This window comes from Phascolarctos cinereus, unplaced genomic scaffold, assembly GCF_003287225.1.
Source record: "Phascolarctos cinereus isolate Bilbo 61053 unplaced genomic scaffold, phaCin_HiC Scaffold_2;HRSCAF=192, whole genome shotgun sequence".
In the NCBI taxonomy this organism is placed as follows: domain Eukaryota; kingdom Metazoa; phylum Chordata; class Mammalia; order Diprotodontia; family Phascolarctidae; genus Phascolarctos; species Phascolarctos cinereus.
Window position 1 is genome coordinate 119,468,005 of NW_027555625.1, and position 20,886 is coordinate 119,488,890.

The following is a 20,886-nucleotide window of genomic DNA, read 5'->3' on the forward strand; positions in this document are numbered from 1 at the left end:
TTAAAGGTATAGTTTTTCCTTCTGAAAACAGGTCTCTTTGGTTCCAAAACTTCCTCAGCTCAACTTTCTCCCTGGAGAAGTAATGAGTACCCCCACAGAAGTCCCAGCCAGCACTTAGGAATCCCTTCTATATAGACCAAGACCAGAAGTGTTCCAAGGCCAAAATAGTTAAGGAAATTCTAGTTTGTAGGATTTTGCAGTTTTGGCAACAAGGAGATAAAATGGTTTAAAAATATTCTTCCCTCCAAAGATCTGGCCCAATATTAATTATTCTGTGATGTTTCTCTGAATGAAGTCATGAAATTCAGTTTGTCTTTGAGTAATTAATTTGCTTGGGGTTGTGATCCTAATCCAGGAGTGGGGAACCTGTGGCCTTCTAGGTCCTTGGATGCAGCTTTTTGACTAACTCCAAGTCTTTTTTGGTTAGGCAGTGGGGTTAAGTGACTTGCCCAGGGTCACACAGCTTGACATCGTAAGTGTCAAGTGTCCGAGGATGGATTTGAACTCAGGTCCTCCTGACTTCAGGGCCGGTACTTTATCCACTGCACCACCTAGCTGCCCCTAAGTCCAAGTTGTACAGAACAACTCTTTTTATTAAGGGGATTTGCTCTGTGAAGTTTGCATTCATTCAAAGAGCTGCACTTGAGGACCTAGAGAGCCACATGTAGCCTTGTGGCTGCAGGTTTCCCACCCCTGTCCTAACCTATGTGACCTTAAGCTAGTCATTTATATACATCATCAGTGTATATTACAAGATTGCTGAATTGAATGGACACATTGTTAAAATATTTTACAAATTGTCAAGTGCTAGGTAAATAACTGCTCAGAAATTACTACTGCTAGATCATTTATCGTTAGAGAAACTTATGATTTCGGTCATTTATAATCTCTTTGAAGGCAGGGACCATATTTTAGACTTTCTGTATCCTCAGCAGCACAGTGCTGGGTACACTATGATGATAGCTTACATTTTTGTGGGACCTTAAGAGTTTACAAAGCAATTTCATGACTTTACTCCTGTGAAGGAACCAGAGCAAACATCATCCCCATATTATAGAAGAAACTGAAATTTTTAAGACTTCTTGTCCAAGCTGTTAAGGAGCTGTCAAGGAGTAGAACTGGGTCTCGTGTTCTCTTTTTGCAATTTTAGACTTCCTCTCATTAGTGAGTGATCAGTAATTAGTTGTTGAATGAGGGATGTTGAATTGGAGATAAAATTGGAGACTAAACTTAGAATTTGAAGATGAGCCAGTCATAGTATAATGGAAAAAGTGTTAGCTTTGGTATCAGAAGACTCCGGTTCCAGCCTATGGAACTATGGGGGCTTCATATAACTCATTCCCCCACCCCTCCTCCTCTTTGAACCTCAGTTTCTTCCATCTTTAAAATGGTTTTAAAGTACTTCATAAAGCATTTTACAAATTATACCACACAGCTATTTTATTATTACTTTTCAAGTTGTAATGGATTAGGCTTTCTTTAATGATTATCAGGATTGAGAAATAGAAAATTTCCAGTGTCATTATGTCAAAGAGTAAAGCAAATATAAAAATTTATTAGTATTTACTCTATTCAGTTCATTGGAACTATATGCAGCCTTGCCTGGGTTCCATATTTCTCTTTCTGAGAGGAAGTAGAAACTCTATAGCTGGGGGAGAAAATTATCCCACCTGGAAAGTAGCCAGCAAATTGAGATGGGTTTTGAATCCTTCAGTCAATATTTTGCCAGTCATCTTCCCTGTGCCATGAACATTAAGGTACTGGTTTGGATATGGAGTGAAATGCTTCATTTCTGTCTTTGAGGAGATATAATTTAAATATTCTTCAAGAGTTTGTGATTTCAGGGGAAGCTAGGTGGCACAGTGGATAGAGCACCAGCCCTGAAGTGAGGAGGACCTGAGTTCAAATATGGTCTCTGACCAAACACTTGACACTTAACTAGCTGTGTGACCTTGGACAAGTCACTTAACCCCAATTGCAAAAAAAAAAAAGTTTGTGATTTCATTGGTGTGGAAGGGCTCCTTCCACTGATGTCCCCTTTCTCTGACTTAGTTAATAGTTTTTAAGTTGTTGTGGCCCCCTGTGACTAGTCTTCTGGTGAAGCTAAACTCTCAAAGGGTGGCTCTCGGATGCTAGAAATGGTCCATCAGTGGGCCAGACTTCATCTCTGCACCAGACACCAGAGAATTAAACAGAGTTAGTACAAGAGAGCATATAATTGCAAAAGTTTACTGGCTCCTGAAAGATTAAGTGGAAGATTTCATTTCAAATGTTATGTGATTCCATTCTGTGCCTGTGGGTATTTAAGGAAAGCTGCTTCCCAATTGGGCTTAGAACATCTTGCAGTGAAGAACTTGTGTGGAGTATGGGAGTGGGAATCAGGAAGCCCTATATTCAAATCTCATTTCTGCCACTTTTTAGCTCTGTGACTGGGCAAATCACTTGACTTGTCTGAACTTTAGTATCCTCATGTGTAAAACAGGGATAATACTATGTTCTTACATTAACTCTCCAGGCCATTGTGAGGTTTAAATGAGCTTTGGGGGCTCCCAAGAGCTCTATCAATGTCAGCTGTTGTTCAGACTTTAACCTCAGTTTTATCTTCTGAAAAATTGGCAGAAGTGAGGGGGATGGGAAACAGTTCAGACTACATGATCTCTAAGGTCCTTTCCAGATTTAACATTCTGTGATGGTGAATTATGAATATTAAACAAGTTGTTCTCAGTATATTAACATAATTTGCATGTTATTATAAAACTATTGCAAAAATGGAATAGTAACTCTGATTACTTTTAACTTATAGCAAGAGTAATAACAACTTTAATGACCACACAAGATCTTATGGGTAAGTAAGCTTATGGGTAAGCATCCGCTCCTCTTGCCTCTCTCCAATACACACTTAATTTCATAAGATAATTACACATGCTTTTTTACTGTAATCCAGATATTTTTTTGGGGGGAGGTATTTGTTAGCTCATGTGAGTCTGTTGTAGACTTTAGAAATTAGTAAACAGGAACAGCTTCTCCTTGGTCTTAAGCAGTTGATACTGGTACTGTGAATTTTGACCAGTTCATGGATTAAAAGGGAAGACTAAAAAAAGGGTGTGCCTCCAGCTATAGACTTGCCTATAAACTTGCCATACTTTTTCGTTTGTAAGATGAAAAGATTTCCTAGATTATCTCCAAGGTCCCTTCCAGCTCTAAATCCAGTCAATCTTACAAGTATCCTCTTCCTCTTCCTCAGGGAAGTGTGTACTTTGCAGAAATAAGTGAATGAGAGCTTGGTGGGTCATCCAGTCTCTTCCTCCTCCTCCTCACACTGGGTTTGTGGAATGTGTGTTCTCTAGCATGTAGGGAAGAATCAGCAGCATGATGATGTGCTGGCTTTAAGATCAGAGAACCTGTGAATCTCAGATCTCTGTTCTTTACTTTAACCTTGGACAAGTTAACTTCTAGGTCTGTTTTGTCATGTGAAACCCCTTTACCTGAGATGAAGCTTTTAAAGCCGTCTTTATCCTCTAAAGAATTAAAAAAAAAAAGAATAACTGGATTCTCCTTAAGCTTCCACATTTGAAAACAAAAAATCTTTTCAACTTAAAAGTATTGCCATATTTGTTTTGAAAATCTGTGGCTGATTTTGTGATGGCTCAACCATCACAGCAAGACTTCATTTCCCTGAGTATGTGCAAGTTTGGTTTAATAAATGATTTTGTCTTCCAATTACAAGAGAACTGTTCATATTTAACATTTTGGTATTTCAGTTCTATTAATATTTAACATTATTTTTGTATTTCAGTTCTTGTCCGTTTCCTGATCATGCTGGCTCTGAATATATGGGTAACAGCTACAGTACTTCACTATAGGAAAACAGCTACAAAGGCTCAATAACAGAGCATCCCCAGAATGAAATATAGCTCAAACTGGACCAGAAGAGAATTAACTTATTTTCTCCAGCATGAGTGAAGCAAGGTCATTTGGATATTAAAATCAGTATGATAATGGAAATGTGGCAACCTTACTATCTAAACACCTTTTTCTGCTTTTCAGCTTGAAGCTAGAATGTATGTGCTGTTCCCATTTTTCCTGTGGTGCAAGCTATTTGAACAGGGAGAGCTGGAGTTGTATCCCAAAGATTTCAGATTGTTGAGAACCAGAAAGGATCTTATTAGTTATCTAGTCCAAATCTGTCTTTTTACAGAGAAACTGTAGGGGGACAAAAAGTCACTTAAGATATATACTGACTCCTTGGCCATCATTCTTTCCATTATAGCACTTTAAGCTCAAATTGTTTGTCATTAAAAATCTCACTGTGCCTTGGTCATTTCCTAAAGGATGATGAGATTATAGTTGCAGTTACACATGGCAATTCCATTATGGTGTCTGGTTTCACATAAGGCCTCCATTATTGGAAGGGACATTTTACACAATTATCTTCACTGGATTTTGAAACTAACATAGCTGGGTAAGACCAGTTTTTTTGAAAACAAATACATGCACTGTGGGCTCATAAGATTTAGGTGGAAAGGACCCTTCATTTTACAATCTAGAAAAGGGCATTGATTTAACCAAAGATAGAAGAACTAATAAGGAATTTGTTGATCCCATAGTTTCAGTGAAGATAAAGCTCAGGGGAAGATAAATGATTGGCCCAAGGGGTAGAATGAGTATTAGAATACAGGCCATACTAAATCACAAGGGGTTAATGACGGGTTCAAGTATTTGAACATGAGCTTTCTACTATATCCATAGCTGCCATTTTGGCATAATTCCCATATATTATACCTTTCCTTCTTATTTGACCCTATAATTAAGTAAAATATGTGGAAGTGAAGTGTGAACTTTTCTCATTGCTTTTAACTGCTTGTCTGCATGCAAATTTGGTTTTTTTAAAAAAAGGTTTAAATTTAATTAGCGTGTAAAATAAACATTCATACTTTGAACATTGGCTGGTTTAAAACTTTCATGAATTTCTGGGTCATGATACACATTTCAAGAATCTATATGGGTACTATTGCTTTAACTTAGTGGATATTAAGAGATTTTGGGACAAAATTTTATCACTCAGTGGGTCAAGTTGATAAGTCTTAGGTAGTTTGTCTCCTTAAGACAGATCCACAGTTGGATCTATATTTTACATAGTAAGTGGCCCATATTTGAGCCTTTCCAGTTTTAACAGGGCATGCCAAGCTTGCTTATTGTTGGCAAATCTTTGGGAGCTCAAGTCATGGTGAAGCACTTCAGGAAGACTTGAGTGGAATTATAGCTGGTAGCTTTTAAACTGCTTAAATAGTTGTCAGCCCCTTCAGAATAGTATGATGGGGCTAAAAAGAGAAAACATTATCTCATGATATTATTACTACTTGTATTAAAAATCGCCTCTCCCATGCAGGCAAATTGTAAATATTTTGTAATTACAAAGTAGAAAATGAGTGAATTCTTCTTTCTAGTTGGATTTCCATTGTACAAGTTAAGGGTTACAGCCAGCAAAAGGAATAAAGAGTTAGTCTACTGTGATAAAATAATGGGGTGGGGATTTAAGGAGGAGCTTTGGCAACTATCAAAATAAAATTTAACAAAAACATATCCAAATGCCCAAACACCTTCCAGAAATGGACAAGAAGGAGAAAAAACACTGAAAATTATGGAATTGTAGATCTAGAACTTGAAAAGATCTCAACATTCCTTCATTTTACAGTTGAAGAAACTGAGATCCATAGAAGCTCAGGGTCACATGGGTAAAGTGTCTGAGGCAAAACCCAGGTCCTCTTAGCTTCAAAGACAGTACCTTTCCAGCATACTATGGTGCATACTATGCACCTGAATAAATGATACTAAAATACAGAGTGTTCAAAATCTTAGCGCATTTTTAAGCTATTAAGGTTTGCAAAGCAAGTAAGTACTTTCATCAAAATTACCCTGTGAATTCTGTGGTCTAAGTGAGGAACCCAAGGTCCATAAGTGAAATGATTTGCTTGTGGTCACACAATTGGAAAGAGGCATAGTTAGGATACAGGCCTACATTTGGTAACTACAGAATTGATGCCTGTGGGGATTTGTCATTGCTGCCTTTATAATTTTAAGAACTACCTGCATCCAAATTAAGAAATTAGTGGGACCCCTGTATCAGTTTCTGACCAAGCCTCCCTTTCCCCATCCCCATAAATTTCATGTATGAACTATTTCTAGTAACTTAAATATATCAGAGAAGACAAGACAAACCCCACCAAAATGCTTGGTCATGAAGAAAGGCTGACTGAAATTCTGATTTATATTTTTCCATGACTCCCAAGCACAATCCCAGGTTTGATTACCTAAGTCAGAAGCATGCCTGCTACACCCATCTTTCACTGAAGGAAAATTCCTGTGGTAAGCTTTAAGAAGTTGAAGCATTCCAGAATTGTATTTTCACAGGAAAAGTATGAAAATGCATACTTCTCAATTCCTTTTATTTAATTTTCTTTTCAAAAGCAGGCATAGGATACAATCACAATGCTACAAAGATGATGCGACAAAAGTTTCCAGAAGTTAAATCCAGGGGCTACGATTCTTTTTTTTTGTTTGGTGTTTAAAAGGAAAAAAATATTTGTGTAATGACTATGTAAGCTGTGCATTTCATAATTCATTCAAAACCATTCCCAATAAAATTTGTAGATGAGGGGCAGATGGAAGACAAGAGTAAACCCTCTGGCATAACATCTCAGTGCTTCTTCAAAGTGCTTTACAAAATGTTCTACAGTATCCTCACAACACAGTTGGGGATTTAGGGAGGCCCAAAAACTTTGCAAAAATTCTAAGGCAAGTGTATGGAGCCAAATGCTAGTATCCAAACTAATTTATAAATTCAGATGTACCTGGCTCTGCTCTGATCACTGGACCAGTGCACCTCAGGCATGAGAAATATTTATAGAATCTAATGTTTAAGCAAGTATCAATAAGTCAATGCATTGTTTATAATTATCTCCATTTTCCTACAAAGGATAGCAAAAGGCTTGATCATCAACAGCAGCATTCTTTCCTAAAATGTAATTTGGCTGCCCATTTTATGTATTGTTAAGAATTTTTAGTTAGGTATAGGGTCATAAAAATTGAGTCACTGAAGATTACTATGGCTCAGCTTTTATATAGGCTACCCTTTATTTTATTTTTATTGGCATGCCTATATATTCATCAGTTGACCCCAGGCCCCTTTACTTTCTGATGGATAAAAGAAATACTTATTTGGTGTGTACTTTAAATTTGCAGTAAAATCACTGGCACTACAGATAAAGATGATAATGGTATGATTCCTCTTCCACGTGGCATTTCTTTACTCCTACATCCACAGGAAATATTTGTGTCTATGATAGAGGTCTTGCCTGACAAAATGCAGCAGGCATTATGGATAAGCTGTTTTTGAACTTAAAAATATTTTAATCTGAATGGTGTGAAGTGGAATAATCCACAGAATGTTTAATTTGGGGACTTGCCAGGACAGTATGAAAATGGAGATTGGCACAATTAGGTATCTATGCCAAGGGAATGTAATATGCTGAAGAGATTGCATTTGAATAGGTACATGCATACATAGAGCATTATTTAAGGTTACAAAGGGGAAAATGGCAAATTCTTACCTGAAGCGGGAATAATAATTAGGGGAAAAATTATTGTTTGAAATGGGAAACCAACCTCATAAACCTTGACTATGTCAATAAAATGAAATGTAGAAAATCTCCATGGGAGAGAATTTTTTTTCTTAGCAAATTATCTAATTTTGAGAAATTTCATGTTTCCCCTCATATGGAAGAGATGCCATGATTCTTCATACTCTCAATTACTTACATCTTCCAAAGTTTACTTTTTAACACCCACTTTTGCCTTCTATATTCAAATATTTCAATTACCATGTGTAAACTTAAAACTATTTCACCTTAAAACAGTTTATTAAAAAATATATATATTTATATATTCTCTCCAATTCAGAATAATAGGATAGAACTTCCCACAATGTAACAAAATCTTTATATAAAATATTTATGCATTCAGTCTCATTTAAACAAGTCTAATGAATGGAAATATTTACTCTATATAAATTTTATATATTTTTTTCACGCTTTAAAAAACATGCTGTGCTTTAAAACTAGATTGCAACAAACCAATATTTGAAAATGAAGTGGCATGCACATTCTAGTTTTAAGGGTTCACAGCGAACATGAAAGAGTGCATATTCAATAAATCGATTCTGTTAAAGGTGAGAGGAAGGGGGTGGGAGAAGAGAAGAGAGAGAATTTAGTTTTCATACAATGATAGGCCAAAGGCCACCTTCAGCTTCCCATGATAGTATTTTATAATTGTGGTCCTAATTTTCCAAACATTTCTATGTTGTCCCTAGAGAAAGGAACAATGAAATGTCTACTTCCTTCATTGAAATGTTGGGTGATATATTTTAATTATCACACGCTCTCTCTATAGATATAGATAGATATAGATATAATATACAATCTATATATATCTAGAGATATAGAGACCAACCAGTTAGAAGGTACATAATTTCTTTACTCTAAATATCTTTAACATTCTGGCATACTGTAGTTGTATACAACATGCAATTTTCTGGGGTGGTGATGAATACAAAATAAATGAGCCCTCAAAATTCTATTTTTATACAAGATTGAATTTAAAAAATAAATTCAATTTAGTGCTTTTAGGCCCCTTCTTCCCAGGTATCAGTTCTCATTAGCACACAACTGAAATAATACATACAGCCATGTCCTTGAGAACAGTATAGAAAAATTTACGATATATCCACAGTATGTTTTAGTTTTTTTCAAAGTTTGTGATAACTCTTGAATACTTGTATTGTGTGTGAAAATGTAAAAGGTAGAGATGACTGCCCCCCCTTCTCCCTACAAAAACAAAACAACAAAACTGAGCCAGGACACAAACAAGGCAAACAAAGCTTCATAGCACTTAATGAGAGTAATACCAAGTCACTGAATAATACTGAGGTTTGTAAAAAGGGCTGGATGAAAAATTACCAGTACACATTGAAGTTATCTTAGTTCTCATACTATCAATTATTATTCCTGGTAACCAATGCTTTCCTGCCAAAAACACAAAACCCATTCACTATACATTCAAAATAGACTGAAATTGCTATAAGTATTATGTGTAAAAATAGTGCTCTATTTTTCTTCCACAAAGCAAATTTGTATTCTAAGAGCTGGTAAACATTTGTTTTCCTTTATCATTTTAAATACAGAGAGTGGGCTGAGACTGGGGGGGGGGGCAGAGGAAGGGAGGTGGAAGTAAAGAACTTAAATTAAGGCATTCAAATGGCAAAGTAGGGTTGTCCATCATGAAGCAATATTAAATTGATATGATTAACTTCAACGTTTTCATTACATTAACTGCTCAAACACACTGACATGCAGCTTTTTTGGAGATATATATATATATATATATGAATGAATAATATCAACTTCAACATTATGGCTTTATACAAGTGCATAGTTGCAACTGCAATAAGTAATGGTATCTGATCAATGTGTATAAAAAATAAAGTGGAAAGTCTTAAAAATCCTCTTGAAGTATTACAGTACTATATATATATATATATACACACACAGTATAATGGTCACTTCTTAAGGATTCAGTCTATATATACCACTATGGTAGAATCTTTCCCAATCCTCAATTCTTCTGGTAACCTTAATATGCTGGTGAAATCTCTCCAGTGAAGCTGAACGATAATCGCTTTTATTTCAACTCTTCTCAGTCCTCTTGTGAAATGTAGTGTCGTCCAACAGAGTTTTGTAGAACAAGACTTTGGAGGGAGGTATTCCTACAGTGTCTTTATTCTGTTACCAATGACTCTTGGTTTAATCAGTCACCTTAAAAGATCTGAGGAAACCTCTCCAAGATTACTGATTTATATTGCAGTCCCCCCAAAAAGTAAACCACTGATTTATAAATACACACACACACACATATATGTATGTGTGTGTGTATGTATGTATATGTGTGTGTATGTGTGTATATATATACATATATATATATATCGATCTCTCAGGAAAATATAGCTTCTTTCTTTCATTTAATAAATTTGGGGATATCACATTTCAGTCTTGTTCATAGCAGGCAGAAAATGATCACCATGGATAGTGACTGCATTCACAGAAGGCAGTTAGCTGAGGAGGAAAAAAAAGATTGTCACTGTCAGAAGTTGCTTTGTCAAATTATAGTTACCTCAAATTCTTTCCAAGCCTATCTAATTTTAAAGATATTCTGACACATCACTATATGTATACATTCTTCAAAAAAAATTATGCCTTATCGTCAGTGGGCATAGTTATTAAGCCCTTAGTGGGACTAATTTTCACAAACCCCACTTGATGCTAATATTACAAGTTACATAGTAGAGTACTGTCATGATTGATGTGGGGGCAACAATTTGTGGGTATGCAAAATTAAATCTATTATGGCAACAGAAGGTGTATTAGTGTTAACTAATAAATATAAAAATATACGTCAAAATGAACAAGAAAATAGCCCAATTTTACCCAGTATAATTTTGACAATTATGTGCTACGGTGAAATATGCACTAATTCTTCCAAACTAGGTTGCAGCTGAAAAGATAACATGTTAAGATTATTATCTCTTAGACAAACATAGCAGTGATTATTTGAATTACTTTATATTTACATGACAGCAATCAGGACAATCAGCATTACTGCTTGAATTATTCTCCAAGTACAGAATTATAAGATGAGCCAGCAAACACTTCACACCACTACAAAAAAGCCAAGTCAGAAAAGGGTATTTCACAGCACTGTCAAGAAATGGAAAGCTCTTGCAGTTTCAACTTTGCAAGTCTGAAGAAAGAGGACAGGGAGAACATGCTATTTTCACAGATGAACTCAACAGCAAATAGAAGAAAACAATTTTACTTTCCCCTTCAAAGCAACTTGGAATGGGCAGTATTCTTGAATTACCTTTTGTTATAAATTTTTTAGAGATTCTACTCCAAGTTGCCGTTCCAAGTACGCTAAAATTCATCAAATGCATCTGTACATTATTTGACTTTTTGAAAGTTTAATTGGAATGTTTCCTGAAATTTAACTTTTAAAAACTTTTAAATGATACTTTAAAATATTGGGGGGGGAGAAGAGTAGGGAACATAAAAGCCCAAATCCAAACCACATGCTCTAGGCAGAAAGGAAAGCATCCATTTCTCATTTGAATTACCCCATTCATTTCTTCAGAAATCAAAAACATCGTCATCATCATCACCATCATCATCAATATCATCAAATGACCAATCCCAGTCCTTAAATGCCAAATCAAGCAGTCTGTAATAGGAGGTTTACATATTTACACTTGGCTATACTCTACATTTTAATGACCCCATTATAAAATCATCATATATGGTAGTCATGTAAGCATTTTCTTTAACACTTCACTTCCTTATCAATCACAATTTAAAATATGCATATAATTCATACAGATATTAGGTAGAAATCTGTGGTTATTAAAAAATCTGCAACTTTCCAAGAGGCAGTCTTTATGTTCAATCCTGGGCCCAATTCATTGTTCATTTGCAGTATCTTTCCAAGGTACAGATAGATATTCTGATGGACAGGCTCTATGGCTTGTCCACTCAATTGCATACCATATCCCATCCTGTCTCCTTCAAACAAACTGCTCCCTGTCTTGCCCACTCTATCGCTTCTTTTCAGTCCCTACTATCTCTTTCCTTACTGCCTACAAACATGCCCATATCTCCCTTATTCTCAAAAAACCCTCATTTGATCCTTCCATTCTAACCTCCTTGTAAAGGCCATCTACAACCGACGTCTCCACTGTCTCTCCGTACACTCTTCTTAAGCTCTTACCATCTGGTTTCCAACTTATCATTCCATCAACGTTATCACTTATCTCTTGTCAAATGCAATGGTCTTTTCTCAACCCTCATTCTTCTTGACCTCTCTGCAGCCTTCGACACTGTAGATTACTCTCTAGGTTTTCAGACTTCTGGTTTTCCTTCTATCAAATGGTTCCTCTTCATTCTTCTTATCCAGGTCATGCTATCTCCCTCTTTACTACTTCATTTGGTAATCTCATCAGCAATCATAGATTTAATTTTATCAAATCTATGTTGATAATTCTCAAATCAACTGATAGTGTCCTAACCTCTCTGCTGACTTTTGATTTTGAATCTCCAGTTGCCTCTCAGACATCTTGAACTGGATTTCCAGTAAATATTTCAAACTCAACACATCCAGAACTGAACTCATTACCTTTCTCTTTAACTTCCCTATTACTATAGATGGTAACACAATCCTCCCAGGCCCTCAGTCTCTAAACTAGGTGTCATCCTCAATTTTTCACTATCCTTTACCCTCCAATATTTAATCTGTTGCCAAGATCTGCCATAGATTTTACCTGTGCAACATCTCTCAAATACAACCCCTTCTCTCCTCTGACATTGCTAACACTCTGGTGCAAGCCCTCTCCACCTCACACCTGAACTACTTCAATAGCCTGCCACTGGGTCTGCCTTACTCAAGTATCTCCTCATTCTAATCTGTCTTCCATTTGGCCGCTAAAGTGATTTTACTAAGCAGACGACTGACCTGGAGGAAACTTCAGTGGCTCTCTATTGCCTCCAGAATCAAATACAAAATCCTGTTTAGTATTCAAAGCCCTTTAAAACCTATCCCTCTGCCAACCTTATTTCCTGCCACATGCTCTTCAATCCAGTCACACTGGTCTCTTGGCTGTTCCACAAAGAAGACACTCTATTTCTTGGCTCTGATTATTTCTCTGGCTATCCTCCATGCCGGGAATACTCTCCCTCTTCATCTGCTGACTGGCTTCCCTGGCTTCCTCCTAAAATTCCATTTTCTTTGGGTTTTTTTGTTTGTTTTTTGGTTTTTGCTAGGCAATGGGGTTAAAGTGACTTGCCCAGGTCACAGAGCTAGTAAGTGTCAAGTGTCTGGCCTGAGACCTGATTAGGTCCTCCTGACTCCAGGGCTGGTGCTCTATCCACTGCGCTACCTAGCCACCCCTAAAATCCCATTTTCTATAGGAAGCCTTAATTTCTCAATTTTAGTGCCTTCTCTCTTTTAATTAATTATCTGTACATATCACTTGCTGACTCCTCCATTAGATTTTGACATCCTTAGGGATTGGTAATGTCTTTTGTCTCTTTTTGTATCCAGTAGGCACTTAATAAATGTTTACTGACCAACTGATATTTTAGATAGTAGCCATTTACTAATCAAATCAAATGACAACACAGGTAAATCTGTGAAAACCTTAAAGCACTATATAAATGCTAATTACTGTTTTTTCCCCACTTGTGTGCCAAACTCTTCAGAATGATTATAGGTCTCACTTTAGAGATAATGCAATATTCTGGGAGTTGATACAATCAGCACAATGTCAATCACAAACAGGAACATCCTGACTTTTTCATCCATAGGAATTCCTCTTCACCTTGGCATCTGCTCTGAATATCATTCTTGACAATGGTGAGCACCTCTGGTGAATATATTTTTGAATAAGATTATCTCTGTTCTTATGTATCTTTCAAAGAATCTTAAGTAATTTTGGCATACACATGGGAGATACCTTGTTTGAAGTGAGATTTAACTCCCAAAGAATCAAATGCTCATTTACAGTCAATAAACAACAAGTACAGTTGATTCTTATATTCTCTACATCTTTCATCAACTGTATGATGGGAAAGAAAAAGTCTATTAATAGAATATTGAGTATGAAAGTCTGCTTGTTCCCTCCTAATACTTAAATTCAAGAACATCCTTAACGTGTGTATACATCATTCTGAATTTTATATAGGCCTATACATCAAGAGTTACTTTTGTTTCCTTTTTTGTTTCTTTTTTACTGTGTTCAGATGTTTTAAATACCGTGAGACTTGATCACTAAATACCCTCAAAACTATGTCAATGTCAGCATTCATCTCTTCTGTGGATAGTTTGCTTAGTCCAACTGCTTTTCCTATTTTCATTTTCTTCAGTGCTATTTCCAATTCCTCTATAAGCACATCTGGGAATGTAATATTAGAGTCTGAACACAGTAGTTCATCATACTTGATGGTAAAAAGTTTGTTACAAAAATTTCTCCTAACATTTTCCATGTATTTTTCTGTCACCCTACTTCCTTAAGTTGAATACTTTTGACAATACTTTGCTTAGTTCAATCTCCACCAAACTTTCTTTAAACTGATTTCCCCTACCCTGAACTGCTTCTTGTTGTTTCATTAGGAAATACCGTTCATAACCTTGCGCCATTCTTTTTCATAATATCTTGACAGATGAATTTATATTCTAAACCAGTATTGTCTCTGAATGCCATCTCTCTCCATTTCACAAGTAAGCCAAGAGTTTCATGCCTAAGATAATTTTTCTCTCTTGTCTCTTTGTTATGACAACTGATTCTACTCATTTTAATAAATTAATCCTTTTACTTAGATATATCAGAGTGAGATTACCCACAAATATAGCTGTGAATTAAAGTAATAAAGACTCAGATGTTATAAAGAATAAAAACAACACTACATAAATTTTATAAAATTCAAATAACTTTTTTTAAAGATTTGAAGAATTTTAAATGAAAGATCTTTATATTTTGAGAAATTTTCATCAGCTATCTATTACTTTTATAGGTGAGTTTTGATGGTTAGTTTTAATCTACATGCAGCATTTTATAAAAAGATCCCTATTACTTACTGTTATGACAAAATGTACAAAAAAAAGTCAATGAAGAATAATTCGAAGGGGAGGGCCAGAACTAAAAAAAAAAATTAACAAAAATTTAAAAAATTACATAGCTTCTGCAGGTTTTTTCTTCCAAAGAAAGCATTCATAAATTAATGAACCCCAAAAGAGTACTATATAGCAAGAAAAAAAGCACAGTTCATGTTGACACAATGATTCAATTCTAAATGCTGCTGCCACTGGAAACTCTGTTAAGACAGAACTGTCCTCACTGTCCTCAAAAGTTACATGTGATATCAGGCTTTTCTTGTGTACTATTGTTTATTTGGTGGCCTCAACACATTAATCCACATAATAAAGATCTATGTTCTATTATAGTTAAATTAGGAACTCTGTTGTGTAATCTGTTTATGAACCTGATATCAGATTGATGAACTGGTTCCTTTGCTCCACATAGTTCCTCTATTTATGATAAATAGGAAGAGCACTCTAGCTTACTCAATGATAATAGCTGATACTTACATAGTACTTTAGAACTTACAAAGAATTTTTATATACAAGATCTAAGTTGATCATTACCTCACTGAATATTAAGTGGATCCTGTTTTCTAAAAATAGTCAACACTATTTATAAATTCTGTCTTCAACAATTTTAACATCAAATTATAAGAACTGACTGAAAAACTCCACTTGTGTTCACATTTTCTACTATACAAATATATTTAAATACATGATTGCGATTTGTTAAATAAATGTATAGCATGTTCATACAAGTCAATGTATGTGATGTAAGGCTGACAAGTTTCTAGGATTTGACATTCAAGGTTTCATAGAATTATGAACACAGAAAAATGGGATGTGATAGGATACTTTTAATAATGGTATTACATAAAATTCCATTAAATTATTTGAGAAAGTTAGTTTGGATGTTGTTGGATTTTTTAAATTTACCTTGGTTTGCTTGGAGGAAGCTGTCGACTTGGCCGTCTTATAGACTGGTTGGGCTGTACCTTCATAGAAGTTCTAGGAGATGACCGAGCAAAAGGATCTGGTGCTGGGGGCTTTTTGGGTATCTTTTTTACCAACCGACTGACCCACTTCTGCTGGTCCTCTGTAGAATTGGCTAACAACAGCAGATTCTTTGCCGATGAAATGTCATAGTATACTAAAATGAAATATTTCAAACAATATCTTAGTATTTTTAATCATGAATGATATATGCCTCTTCCACATACCTAGATTTATTCTAATGATCTAACAGGTAGCTTCTCTACTGTCTCCTTCCTAAAGTATGTTTCATACTACTGCCATGAAAGTCTTTTTAATGCATAAATGTTAGTTATTCCACTAACTAAAAAATCATTAACCTCCTACCCCCCCCCGCTGTTATTTTTACCAACTGCTGGACACAGCTGAAGTTCCTTTCCCTGGTATTTAAGGCCCCCCTCCCCATGACAGGCAGTACAATACCTTTTCAGAATTTACCTTCTTCTTTGTACCACTTCCCCACAACCCTATCCCCCCGCCAATCCCTGCCCCCAGCCATGTTCTTTATGCTCTAGTCAAACTCATTTTCTGCATTCCCCTCTCTTTAAATGCACTACAATCTCCAGTCTTCATGATTTTCTTTGTTTGTGCTCATGCCTATCCTTGGAAAACTTTCCTTCTACTTCCTGCTGAATTTCTAACAGCGTGACTACAAACTTGAATGGCACAACCTTTGGGAAGCCTTCCCTGATCCCCTTGGTTAGCAATAGCCTTCACTCTGGGGGTCACATAACACCGTTCTGCACCTCTCTAATATACTTTGTATGCAATATAGTGTCGTACTGTTATTTTGAATGTCTCATCCCCTTATTGTTTCTAAGCTTTAGGAGGGAGTATCTAATTTTTTATCTCCCTCAAAGCCTAAATTACCACTCTAAAGATTCACTATAATAAATGTTTTCAGTGAATGGAGTTTCTGTTTATCCACATTCTCATTAAAAACCTATCAGTGAGATATATCTAATTTCTATAGAACACAATTTCTTTCTTAAAGATAGCTAGTGCGAGCATATTTAGTTTCACTACTTACCTTTACAAGGTGCTATGATTTCCTCCTTTTTGTCCATGTGGTCTTTATGGCATTTGATATGGCAGCGGCGACACTCAAGAGCAGGTGGAGGTTTAAACATGTGCCAAAGTGGCTTCATACAGGCCTCACAGTTGGTTGGGAAATGATAAAGAGTGGGAATAAATTCATGTCCTTTGTGGCAAATGCAGTTTGACTTTTCCCCAACTGGTTCCACGGGAAATTCTTGTTCTTTTTTGCTTTCACCTTCATTAGCATACAGGATCTAGATATATCAAAAGAGAACCACATGTCATTTCCTAATAAAAGCTACCCACTTAATAAAAAAGCCACATTTGGACAAGTAAAAATTATAGCAACATAAAGTATGTATTGAGAAATTACAATTTGAAGTCAAAACATGTAATTTTGTCACATCACAATAAATATTATTCAGATGGAGGAAAGATCATTAGATTTTTATCAATCTTTATTCTGTTCAAACCTCAATAAAAGAAAATCAAAGTCTTGATACTAAAGCAGCTCCCTGTTTTTCCCCTGTCTTTCTTTTTGGATTTTTAAAAAACTATGTTTTAGAAATTTCAACAGAAGATGAGAGAATAGAGGTATATTTCAAGCAAAGCCTCTAAATAGCTCACTATTCCACTTACAAAAATTTTTGAGTTTTGGGGAAATCATGATCAATAAACATTTACTGGTGCTACTTGTTTCATTCTTAAAAGTTAATGTAATTATGCTCTTACTTGGGTTTACAAATGGAAATGTTAGGTAAAAATAAATCTAATGATAAAAAAAGAAAAATAACAAAAACCTGACAACTGAACAGGCAATATTCTTAAAAGAGATAAGAAACACTAAGTTCCTTTCCAGCAAAGAGCATGTCTTCAAATTCCAAACTCTCATTAGAAATGAAAAAGACACAACAGTTTTAAAATCTGTTGTCAATGAGTAACAGATTAGTATGTCTGAAGGACCTGAAAACATCTCTGAAGATGGCTCACAAATTCTCTGAGTAGGAAGCAGAAAAAGCAAAGACAGTGAAAAGTTTGATCACAGGCATTGCATCTTGCATGGCAAAAAAGGCCACATTACCTGGAATATCCTTGGAATCTCTTTGGAATCAGCTCTATAAACATCTGTCTGTGTGACTGGCCGGACATGGAACAACTTGCTGTAACAGATGTTAAGTAAAGGAATAAAATATCAGAAAAGGATAAAATTATGTGAGTTATTATTTCAAGAGACATATTAAATTAACATCATACACTATACAAAATTAGAATACATACTACTTCACATAATTTAAACATCATTGATGGAGAATTTTATAAATTCTTCTTCCAGATTCTAAATTTCTACACTTTATTTGGTAATTCATAGTTTACCTCCAAATACAATACATTCTTTAAAAGCTCAAAACAAAGATGAATCTTAAAATAAACTAAAAAAAACAAACCCCACAACTAAATAAGGCCTAATAATTTAATAAATGAAATAAATAAAATAAATACATGAATAAAACCTTAGACCATGTACTATCACTTGTTTAAATAATGTCCCCAAGGTATAAAAAAACAACAATGGCTACATTCTACAGTGTATGATACCACATTCCCAAATGTGATGCTGGCATTAATTTGTTCAATGAATAGGGAAATATATATCAACTACTCAAAAAAAGCCATTTTAATTTAATACATAAAGAAAATTTATATTTACTAACCATCTTGTGTTAAAATACTTACTCTATATCTAACACCATGTAAGGATTAGACTGTTCTTTATCTTGTTCACTATCATAGAAAAGAATCTTCTTGCTGCTTACAATCACATACTGTTAAAAGAAAAACAGCTGGATATTAAGGTTCATGTTATTATAGCCTTTGTTTCAATTATTCTTTTTTGCAAGCATATAAAATTCTTGTACAGCAATAAAAATCAATGCTAGCATGCAAAATATAATGGAATTAACAAGAATTACTGAGGGGACTTTAGTAAAAATGTTATTATTTAAAGCAATAGTTGATGATTTTTACTTGAAATGCTTTTCAAAAGGACATCATCTCATAGTATGATAGAGATCCTTCTAAAATAAGACGGGGTTCTAAAGTAGAATATTCACGAACTCCAAATCACTGAAACTAGCATAAGAATAAAGGGAATGTTTGACAATCCTCAGATACGCTTTCTTTAAATGAATCTTCAAATAAATCAACTAAACAGTACTGTTTGGTTTTTCTGTTGGTTTTTTGCTTTTTGGTGAGGCAATTGGAATTAAGTGACTTGCCCAGGGTCACACAGCTAGTAAGTATCAAGTGTCTGAGGCCACATTTGAACTCAGGACCTTCTGACTCCAAGGCCAGAGGTCCATCTACTGCACCACCTAGCTGCTCCCTAACAGCACTGTTTCTTGAGCACTAAAGTTAATTCAAGGCTACTGAATTTATCAACGATATTACAAAATCAAATAATCAGAACCTATAAACATGTCATAATCAAATCTAATAGTGGTAAATATAGGATGAGGAAGAAATAATCTAAAGTTAAGCTTTTGCTAACATTTTATTTCCTTATTCTTCAAAAAAAATACTAAGTAAAATAAAATTGAAATTCAAACTCTCATTAGAAATGAAAAAGACAAAACAGTTTTAAAATCTGTTGCCAATGAGTAACAGATTCTAGTATGTCTGAAGGACCTAAGAACATCTCTGAAGATGGCTCACAAACTCTCTAAGTAGGAAACAAAAAAGCAAAGACAGTGAAAAGTTTGATCACAGGCATAGTATGTCCTGAGGAAGAGATGGCAAAAAAGGCCACATTTAATAAAAGCCCATCTAAGTGTCATACAGAAGATTTTGTTCAATGATCTAATCTAAAAGGATTTAAGCTAATTTGGCATGCTCAATGACTGTGGTCCCTTTCTGCTCAGTCACTGTACAATCCCATTTGCTACAACCCCATTTTGCCATCAACACAAATATTTTTTCTGATTAGCAGCTAATATATGGAGTTTCTTACATATCTGTATAAGTACTATGGACCAGATCTGTCACTTCCAAGGTCTGTACCAAAAACCCATAGCTAAAGCAAGATCCAAAGATTATGTGAAATGTGCAATAGTCCAGTAAACTATTTCTGGGAAAATCTAACCATACAGTACTAAATTACCTTTTTAACCCATCCAAACTTCTTAGTGTTGTTTCGTACAGGCAATGAAAGCCATCCCTCTAATCTTGATTCTGCAAACAAGTAAAGGAATTATAATTGAAATAACAAATATTTCCCAGGTTTTGTTGGTACATGATTTTCATCGAGATATAATGAAGCAATATTAATCTGTTTCTCATTACAGTTATCTAAGTCCACAAATATCATAGTTATTGTAAGCAAGTACAATTTTTTCAAAAGGAGTATTCAAAAGTATGAAAACAGACTTGCATCCTATAGTTCTTTTACTCAGGCAAAATGCCCCATTGATAGGACTTGTATAAAACATGCATTTGTGATCTTGAGAAGGCAGTAGCAAACTAGTAACTTTAGCTGTATTTCGATGGCACATCTCCTTAAGAAATATCTATCATGTTGCAAATATTTTACTTTAATTGTAATAGAAATTTCCTTTGAAGACAATGCACTTTTAAAAATCAAAACATTTATGAGCAAAAAGGTAAAAACACTATACTTTTAGAAGGTTTACATGAAAATTAAAAAAGGAAGTTACAAATTACAAATCAAATGCAGCTACAACATAGGACAAAAATCTCATTATAAATCAAATTGATACACTTATTTTAAGTAATACTTAATAACTGACAAAATTCCAGTTCAATAGCAGAACTTAGATAATCCCTTGTAATTTATTGGATTTGGTCTGTATTTCCAAAAGGTGCCATTCATAATTTTTTTTAATGGGAAATGACTTTAATATAGAGATTTCATAGAATATGCATCCAGATTCAGTTCTAAAAGGAAATACGATCATAAAAATCGAGATATAGTTTTAATTCTCTGATATTATTTAGACTTGGTCATTTAATGAGACAAAGAGGTTGCCTCACCAGATAATCTTATGATTCTAGTATTTAATGTAA

The 20,886-nt window shown here is 34.9% G+C and overlaps 2 protein-coding genes across 4 annotated transcripts in view; one reads left to right on the forward strand and one right to left on the reverse strand.

Moving 5' to 3' along the window:
• Positions 1–4,945, forward strand: part of SLC66A3 (solute carrier family 66 member 3) — a 31,401-nt gene extending 26,456 nt beyond the window's left edge. Inside the window, exons 6-7 of the mRNA XM_020985397.2 lie at positions 2,804–2,845; positions 3,797–4,945. Of these exons, the coding sequence (XP_020841056.1) occupies positions 2,804–2,845; positions 3,797–3,888 (134 nt within the window). The 3' untranslated portion in view covers positions 3,889–4,945. The remainder of the gene's footprint in view (positions 1–2,803; positions 2,846–3,796) is intronic.
• A 1,452-nt stretch (positions 4,946–6,397) lies between these two features.
• Positions 6,398–20,886, reverse strand: part of ROCK2 (Rho associated coiled-coil containing protein kinase 2) — a 172,190-nt gene continuing 157,701 nt past the window's right edge. For all 3 annotated transcript variants that reach the window (XM_020985396.2, XM_078149552.1, XM_078149553.1), the window contains exons 27-32: positions 19,964–20,034; positions 18,541–18,629; positions 17,888–17,966; positions 16,799–17,060; positions 15,673–15,886; positions 6,398–10,166 (exon numbers count right to left, since the gene is read on the reverse strand). In XM_020985396.2, coding sequence (XP_020841055.1) covers positions 10,163–10,166; positions 15,673–15,886; positions 16,799–17,060; positions 17,888–17,966; positions 18,541–18,629; positions 19,964–20,034 — 719 coding nt within the window. In that variant the 3' untranslated portion in view covers positions 6,398–10,162. The remainder of the gene's footprint in view (positions 10,167–15,672; positions 15,887–16,798; positions 17,061–17,887; positions 17,967–18,540; positions 18,630–19,963; positions 20,035–20,886) is intronic.